Below are 9,523 nucleotides of genomic sequence, written 5' to 3' on the forward strand. Positions count from 1 at the left end.
GGCTCCAGGGGATCTACAGGAGAGTCAAGGCAGAGGTATTAGAGGAAGTTCAGTAGTTCTGAGAGGATTTGCTGAGGGGATCTTCGGGGTGTTCTTCCAGGTGTACTCCAGGTGTACTCCAGGCAGTTCCAGGTGTTGTTCGTTGCCTCTTTGAGAACGATCAGGTAAATTTTTTAGGGGCCTCAGAGGATCCAGTGAAAGCTCGGGGAGTTCTGAGAGGAACATGTAGAGGAATATGAGGTTCCAGGATTAGTTCTCCAGGTTTCAGGGGATGTTTTCAAGGGTCCTGATGCCGAAGCTTTAGATTTACCAAAATCTGAAATCACAAGAAGAAGACACAGAAACAACAAAATAAAATCAGCTGATGAAACTGAAAAATAAAATTCATAATGTCAAAATAAAGTTGTTAAAAATGAAAACGAGAAAAAAAGATTCATTTTAATTATAATGAATAAACAACGTCTTTTCCCTCTTAAGTCTTTTTGTGTGACATTTATTTGTCTCACACAAAGTGTAATTGTATTTATCACCAGTGTAATTTCTTCCTCTCACATAATAATTTAAAAGATAAAATTATATAGATAATTATTATTTTTATGAGTTGCCCGCTGGTTTCTTCATCTTCCTCATCTTCCTCTTCATCGCCAACATGTTTGCAGCGTCTCATTGACTTTTTCTCTTCCCGCACAGAAATATTTTTCCAGGCTTTCCAGACGTTTCTGTTTCCCTGGAGAAAGTCAGCGGGCTAAAGGAGGATAAATATTTAATCAGCGCTGCTCTGGAGTTTTTGCTTAATTAGAGGAATTCTGCTCCCGCCACGAAAATGAACAGAAATGATGCTGGAGATGTCAGAGCCTGAAAACATCAAGAGCGATGATCAGAGAGGACCTCAAATTATTATTATTATTATTATTATTATTCTTTTTTTTTACTATTATTATTACTATTATTATTACTATTGTTATTATTGGATGATTGATGCGCGCACCGGTTCTGTTGAATCCAAAATAAAGAACACGAATTTCACATCAGTGTGAAATAAAAACACTTGCACTAAAACACGGCTTATTAGCGGCGGTGTGTGTGTGTGCGCGCGCGCGTGTGTGTGTGTGTGTGTGTGTGTGAGTGTGTGTGAGTGAGTGAGAGAGAGAGTGCGAGCGCCATATGTCCGTGCGTAAGAAGAAAAAAAAGCGCAAATTGGTGCCAAATTTCCGCGCCGCTCGTGTCAGTCAGCCTGAACGCGGGATGACAGAGGAGATTATTCCACATGAAACCAGTTAATCCCCAAAAACCTGAAGGAGTGTGAGGCGGGAGGAAGTGAATACAGATTTCTGTGACTGATGAGCTTCAGTATTACAGTCTCGTATCCACACAAGAGTGTGCAGCGGCCTGACATGACTGACACGGAAGGTTTGGATGAAACAGATCCAGCCTCTGCCATCACTCCCCCATCACTCCCCCATCACTCCCCCATCACTCCTCCATCACTCCCCCATCATCACTCCATCACAGAGCAGTCCTCCGGCCGCAGTGCCACTCTGAGGCCGGGCTGTGTCGGTGTTGAGATGGTGCTTCACCGGCAACATGACTTTATCACATCAACATCAACAGCGACACATTCCCTCACAGGCTGGAGGTCAGAGACTGAGCAGCGGCCAGAGCCCCCCCCCCCCCCCCTCCACCTGGTTCACCTGTTTGTTCAGACCTTTAAAAACGTCATTTCTCACCTTCCGCAGTCAGACCTGTTCACCTCATTAACCATAATCTCTGCCTTTTGTTTTTATCACTTTAAAACTTGAAAAATTTTAGACCTCATTTTTTACAGTGCGCGCGGCGAACACGCGGAAACCCTTATTTGGCGCGCGCTTTGAAAAAAACAGTGACGCAACGCGCCACTTGGACCAATAAGACGCCAGAGGTGCGACCGCTATTCAAATGAGCCGCCCTTATTTGGTCGTGTCCCCGCCCCCTCCTGGTCCAACGCCGGTCCCCCGGGAGCTCCAGAGCCCCGGACCCCGGGAGAAGGAGCTCTCCGCCGGGACAGAGGAGTCATAAAGAGTCGGGGAGGGAGGGGATGAGATTTCTCGCTGCCCAATCCCCCTTTTCCCGCGGGAGCCGCAGCCTTCCACGGTCCGTCCCTCCCTCTTGTTTGCTAATCATTTCATTTTACTCCTTTTTGAAGCAGTGGCTTGTTTTTTTATCCCACTTTTCATTTTTCCACAATCCGCGGCTGCTCGCCTCCCTCTGATCCCCGGCTCTCCCCGCTCCGTTCTCCCAGAGTCAGGCGCTCCGGATCCCGGCTGATTGTGCTCCGTGTCTCTGCCACGGCTCCTCTGAGATGCTCTCCCCGCTCTCCGCTCCTCTCTCCGCCCTCTTTTAACTTCAGAGACGCCGCTTTAAAGCCCGTGCTGCTGCGAGCTGGGGCTGGGATCTAAAACAAGCCCGAAGAAACCCAGAGGGATCCGGGGCTCTTCTCTGGATCAGGACCCGGTACTTTGGGGAAGCTCGCTGGTGTGTCCCCCACCCCTCCTCCTCCCCTCCTTCCTCCTCCTCATCGCTCCTCTTCTCCACCTTAATCCAGGTGGTCCTTTGGCTTTTTTGAGTGGCTGGTACAGGGAGGATTATTCTTCTTCTTCTTTCTTGTTTCTGGTGAAGACAAAGCTCCCAGAAGGACACTTTGATGTTCTCCATCCAGGACAGCCTCCCCCGGGGGGCCCTGACCATGAAGGAGGAGCCGCTCCCCACCGGCATGACCCCGGTCCGTTCCTGGATGCAGGGCGCAGGGATTTTGGACGCGAACACAGCGGCCCAGAGGTAAAAACACCCCGAAAGCACCAACTTGTCCCCGGTCTGCTCTGCGCTGACAGTCGCTCTTTAGCCACAGTTAGAAAACTCCAGCGTCAAGGTGAAAGTCCCGTTTGCCTCCTCCAGGATCCGCGTGAGACCTGCACGGAGGGTCCGGTTCAGTCCGGTTCAGTCTGCAGAGCAAAAGAGCAGGAACCAGAAAACAGCCAGTTAAAGTTAATTCTTCTTCTACTGCAGTTAAAGTGCACAGACAGCTGTTAGTGTGTTTCTGCAGGAAATCATAAAACATCAAACTATGAAGCAGCAGGAGATTTCTCTAGACCCGGACCAGACCCAGCTGAAAACCCGGGACTGTAAAAGTTTCAGTGTAAAGTGTCAGAGCATCAGCTGGATACTCCGGCTCCGGGTTCCCTCTGAATATCGATTAAAAACTGATCTGATCACCATTCAGAAAAAAAAAAAAAAAATATATTTGGATTAAAAATAAAAAGCAACGAGGCGTCAGCAGGTGAAACCAACGTGTTTCTTCTTTTTCTGAGTCTTTAAAAGCAGCAGAGCTGATGGTTCAGCGCGGAGCCGCAGCCCCGTCTCCCCGTCTTCCTCCTCCTCTGCTGCGGACTCGGCTTCACCGGCTGCCCGGTGCGAGCGGAGACCGGCGCCGAATCACTTTCCCGCCTCCACGTGTCTTTGTAAACCAAAAGACAAGTTGAAATAATGTTCACTTCTCCCGCTCCGCGTCTCCGATTATTCATTGAAACACATGTGCCGCGCGGTTCGGTGCCGCACCAACACGCCGCGCGCAGAGAGCTCGGACAGGCGGCGGGAGCAGCGCGGAGCCGCTGCACGCGCCGGTTCTCCGTCTGTTCTCTGACAATATTTAAATGTTATTATGAAGATAATCAAAGGAATTAGTTCATGAGTGTTTAATTAAATCAGTGTTTTCTCTCGTCTCCAAACGGCTCGGATCTAAATTCTGAATTTATTTTAAAAACAAGAATTGAAACTCAGATTTATATTTTGAATGAAAGTGGATGAAATTACTAAAATTTAACAGAGTCACAGTTTAAATTAAAATGTTCTGCAGCGGGAGAAAAACCGCGTTTGACGCAGCGGAGCAGACACTCCGAGTTCACCCTGAATTCATCCACTTCACCACAGGCCCATTTAAAATAATGATAATGATAATAATAATAATAATAATAATAATAATAATAATAATAATAACTTTAAAGCTTCACCATTTTTAAATAAATATTAATTAAAAGTCAGAAGCGTCTGAAAATCTGAATTAAAAACCTCAGAATCGATAATTTAATTTAAAAATGTTTCCGCAGTTTAAAATAAAAAGTCTAATTTCAGAGTTTAGAAAAGTCAGATTTTCTCCTCCGTCTTTAAACTGCAGTTTTCTGGTAAAACGTATCGGGGAAAAAAAGAGAGTCTCAGGTGTGAACAGCTTCAGTGTCTCAGGTGAGGAGGGAAATTTCACCGTTGACTCGGAGAAATCGATGCAGGTTTAAATCACCTGAACACTGACAGAGAAAATCCATCAACAGACTGAAGAGGCTCCGCACGCGACCCAAACCACGGCGCCCCCCCCCCCACATGGAGGGATCCTCTGGTTCCCGCTTTAATTCGAGTTCAGCTTTGATTTAGTCACATTTCATCTTGAAAACTAAAAGTGATCAGATCCAGTTTTAACCGGTTTTAATAAAGAACCAGTTTGAGTGTAAATTAATAAATTTGATCCAGAATCAAACAGTTAAATTAATTAATCAAACATTAAAGATTAAATGTTCATGAACCGAAGCAGCTGCAGGTTCAGGCCAACAGCTAAAACAAACACCATCTGAACTAAATCAGGATTATTGTCATTATTGATTAATTTAATTGTTATTTTCACAATTAACTGATCAATTAAGTGATGATTAATTTGGTCTAAAGAAAGGCAGCAAACAGGAGGAAATGTCCCTCACAGTTTCCCGTAGTCAGAATTACACATGTTGAGGTGTGAGATGTGAAGATGCAGGTTATAATCACAGATCAGATATTTAATAAATGATTGATCGATTATCACAACGTTGGCAGTTATTTTACCGTTGATCGATCAATCAGCTGATTGATATAAATCCAGATGAAATAGTAGTAAAATGAACTCTGTGACTGAGTCTCTTCTACATGAAGTTTATTAAAGCTGCACAAAAAGCATCAGAGTCTCTGAAGGTTTCACAGTTTGTACAACAATCATCCTGAGAGATGAAGCTGAGGAGGAGGAAGAGGAGGAAGAGGAGGAAGAGAGCGGCTCCTCACAGTCAAACACCCAGAGCTGCAGTCTGAGGGTTTACAGGTGTGAGCTGAGACCAGGATCCAGACTCTAACAGAAGCAGCAGCGGTGTGTTCAGGGCTGAACGAGTGTCGTCAGCCTCAGTGTGAACACATGAGCTGAGAGGTGAACGTGTGAAGAAGCTGCTCGGTCTCTCTTCACTCTCACGCTCCAGCTTCTTAGTTTCTGTACAAGCGTCAGATGAAAACACGAGCTCAGATATTCTTCTGTTTGTTGCTCTGGAGCCGCAGATTAGTTTCAGAGTTTCTGCTTCTCTAGATGAACGTTCAGCTTTACTGTGTGTGTGTGTGTGTGTGTGTGTGTGTGTGTGTGTGTGTTTTATCCGCTGGATGTGGATGTTGAATCGTGTGTATTTTAAAACCCATAATTACATTTTATAAATTAGGATTTCTAATATTCTGTGTCGCTTGAGCCGTCGTTAGAATACACCCCTGGGTTCTGTTAAAGAACCTTTAACGAGGAGAAGAAGGAACGTGAGAACAATGAGGACGGGCTCAGTGGAAGTTCTACAGAACAGACAGGAAGTAAATAAATCAGGAAATATCTGATCAGATTTATTCAAGTGAAGGAGATTCAGACGTGGAATCATGGATTTAAGGGTTTCTGTAACGAGGCCGTTGATGATGATGATGATGATGAAGATGAAGATGACCTGTGTGTATCCAGGGTTCTGCTGGTTGTTTGTGCGGAGAACAGATCAGATCTTGTGTCAGAGAAATGAAAGTTTCAGCTTCACACTAAACCTCGTTAATAACAGCGCCGGACTCACTGATGGGATGTGTTTGTGTTCTGTGGGTTTTCTGAGCGGCAGCTGGAGATTCGTGTGTTTTTGTGTTTGTCAATCTTTGTTTCGAGGAGACAGGACGTGTGTGTGTGTGTGTGTGTGTGTGTGTGTGTGTGTGTTTGTGTGTGTGGTGTTTCCTGCTGCGAGTCACAGGAAGTTTGAATCATCCTCATCGAGTTGGTTTTAATATTAATACACCACAAAAACCACATGGATCCACCTCTGGACAGATGTGCAGGAGTTAATGAATCACACAAACCTCCATCAGACATCAGCGAAAACACAGAGAAAATCTGAGACGGTGAAAACTGACATGAATCATCCTGAAAAACAGACCAGTGATATTTATGAAATCAGTAGAATAAAACAGAATAATCTGTATTTTAACGGTTTTATTGAAGCAATTTTATCAACAAGATAAATTCAAATAAACAGAAGAAGAAGAGTCTGTAATTAAAACTAGAAAAATCTTCACATTAATAATATAAAAGTGTTAATGAGACACTTTATTATTACTATTATTATTTAAGACATAATAAAAAAAAAAAACATTTCAGTCGGATGCTGCAGAACATCTGGACAGCACAGAGCAAACAGCTGGAGCGGTGACAGTCATAACGACAGTGAGGGAACGAGACGTTAAGTTGAACCTGATGAAGGTGGATGCTTCTCTTCACACTGAGGCTGCGTTCACAAACCTGCAGTGTGAAGTTCATTATTGTTTTCAGCAGCGTTCAGTCTGTTATTGATCAGCGATGGAAGTCACTCACACTTGTTTCAACACTTGTTGTTTTATGTTGAAGGAAAGTTCAGGTGCATGAGAACAGGTAGATCTCAGGAGAAGACAAGACAGCGTGGTGAAATAAATAATAATTAACACATAAATGAAAAATAAAGAGTGAGGAAACTGAACCACAGCAGATCATCCTTTAGATTTAATCCCAGTGAAAGTGTCTGAATCTGATCCTGGTTCTGTCTCCACCACCGACTTTAAATCTGGGCTTCAGCTCTTTAATGAAGCTTTGAATCATTCCTGATCACAACAGCTGAAATCGTGATATTTCATATTTAAGAACAGGCCAAAGACAAAATTCAAGCCTGTGAGTTTTGGTTCATTTGAGAAATGAACCAAAACTCACGGGCGTGAATTTTGTCTTTAAATCAACGAGGAACCATGTGATTTATCTGCATCGCCGCGGTAACAACCACAGCTTTAACTTTATTAACTCTTCATAAATAACAATATAAAAAGAATTAAAAATCACAGGGTTGTTGACCAATCAGAGGAGAGGCGTCATGGCTGAGGTAACGGTAAAATAAAAAATGACAAAACAGAGACATGAAATGAGGTTTTGAAACAGAAGAAAGCGACTTGTGGTTCACGTCTGTTTAAGGTGGAGATGCTGCTGCGTGTTTAAATGAAGGTGGAGGTGTAAAAGGTGAATCAGTGACTTTGACCCTGAAGCTTTAACATGAAAGAGTTTAAAGTGCGATCTTTACACTGAGAGAGAGTCTGTGCTGCAGCGACGGCTTTGTGTGTTTCTGCTGCAGGTCTGTGGATCGTTCATCTGTCCACACGTCGAAAATCAAACTCTGTGATCAGTTGAACACGGTCTGTCAGTGTGTCCTCGTGCACAAACACTCACATTCATCTTTTTCCTTTTTAGACCCACGTCAGTGTTTTTATGTGAGAACAGGTTTCTTGTGTTTTTAGCAGCTGGGGAAAAAGACGCAGGTTCCTCTGGATCCAGATCGTTGTTCGGTCTCTGTGGATCCTCGTCCGACAGGAGGGTTTTAAAAGGATAAAATCAGACTGTGTCACTTTCTCTCTCACAGCTGAGTTCAGCTGAAGGTACAGGAGACCATCTGCAGCTGGACCTGAACCTCCAGGTCGAGGCTTAAAGTGATTCTTTAAAAAACATTTCCTAAAACCTTTTTGTCTTTATGTGTTAAACATGTTTTAAACATGATTTTTAAAACGTGTGAGGGAAGGATCTCAGCCTTCAAGATTTCATACGTGTTTAAACATGAAAAACAAACTGTCAGCTGACTCACTGCAGGTCGTGTGAAGGTGTGCAGGAGGTCAAAGGTCAGAGCTTTCTGTGAGTGTGTGTCATGGCGTGCGTGCTTGTGTCTCTTGCAGCAGCAGCTCTGCAGCTGAGGAGTGTGTTGCTTTATTTTGAAATATTTCTGGGACATTTTGTTCTGTTATGAGACGGTGAACCGCAGAGAGGTGGGACTCGAACAGGCGGCAGTGTGTTGGGTACGTCGTTAACTAAAGAAACAGATCTGAAATTTTTAATTTAAAAATAAAATCAGCTGGAAAATAAACAGTACAGCTTCTCCAGTCTTGAGGTGGTTCTACCTGAGCTCTGCTCACCTGCAGCATCAGGACAGGTGAAGGGAAACATGGACTGGGTCAGACTCTGACTTCTGTGAACGTCTGAAGACACGTAGCTGGCTGCTTCACCTGTGGTTTAACCTGACGACACTGTCACCCAGAGCTTCCTGTTGTACAGGTGGAGCAGGTGACGGAGCAGGTGGAGACAGATCAGTCTGTTTCTGTGTCTCTGCTTCACTGATGGATTTGAACTGATTTTGCTGTTGAGGCTTGAATTAACGAAGAACTCTGAGTTCACTGATGAAGTGCGACTTCAGTTTCAGGCAGTAAATGAGTCGACGTGAGGCCGGAGCAGGTGGAGAGTCGGTCTGAAGCTGGAGTGAAACACAGAGGCTGTCGTCACATTATCACTGAGGTTTTATAGTTTAAATCGTTTTTAATAGACGCAGAATTGTACATTTATAATCTATAATGTGTTTCCCCTCACGCTGCTCATTCAGCTCAGACTCTTCAGGTTCCTTCACGACTGTCACCAGCTGTTTCCTCAGACATTCGTTTGATCTGAATCTTTTAAGAAGCTTCAAAAACTAATTTCACAAAAAAGAAAAAAACGTGTAGAAATGTCTGTGACCTGGTGCGGCTGAACTTTCATCTTGTCCCTTGTCTCAAGCTTTAGTCCCCAGACCTGAGCAGACTCTTCACCTGCATCAGTTGGTTTCTTTGAACGTGAGAGATTCAGACGTGATGATTTCCAGTCTGATGATCAACACGTGACCTTTAGTTTGGCGTCCTGACCCCCCGACTTTTACAATCTGCAGTTTACAGAGTAAAAAACATCATCAGATTATTATTCTACGTTGTTGTTCAGACTCCTGCAGACGAAGCTTGTTTTCTCCTGAAATCCCATGAACACACCACACAGACTTTTTTTAACAGCTTTTTAATGACAGTTTGTTTATTTCCTTTTCCTGTAAAACGATCCCGTCACGTTTGTCTCCACCCTGGAAGCATAATAACAACATTGTTATTATTATTATTAATAACAACATTATTATTAATAACAACATTGTTATTATTATTATTAATAATAATAATAACAACATCATTATTATTATTATTATAATAATCTCGTTCTGTCTGATGATGGTGACTCCTGATCTGAAACACTTTCATAGTTTAATTCTTTAGTAACAGACTGTGTGTGTGTGTGTGTGTGTGTGTGTGTGTGTGTGTGTGTGTGTGTGTGTGTGTG

The 9,523-nt window shown here is 43.6% G+C and overlaps 1 protein-coding gene across 1 annotated transcript in view; it reads left to right on the plus strand.

Moving 5' to 3' along the window:
- The first annotated feature begins 2,058 nt into the window (after nt 1-2,058).
- Nucleotides 2,059-9,523, plus strand: part of LOC111665591 (transcription factor COE3) — a 138,388-nt gene continuing 130,923 nt past the window's right edge. Inside the window, exon 1 of the mRNA XM_087177797.1 lies at nt 2,059-2,814. Coding sequence (XP_087033923.1) covers nt 2,681-2,814 — 134 coding nt within the window. The 5' untranslated portion in view covers nt 2,059-2,680. The remainder of the gene's footprint in view (nt 2,815-9,523) is intronic.

This window comes from Seriola lalandi, unplaced genomic scaffold (genome assembly GCF_002814215.2).
Source record: "Seriola lalandi dorsalis isolate HSWRI2012SDOR001 ecotype SW California unplaced genomic scaffold, Sedor1 jcf7180002054655, whole genome shotgun sequence".
In the NCBI taxonomy this organism is placed as follows: Eukaryota; Metazoa; Chordata; class Actinopteri; order Carangiformes; family Carangidae; genus Seriola; species Seriola lalandi.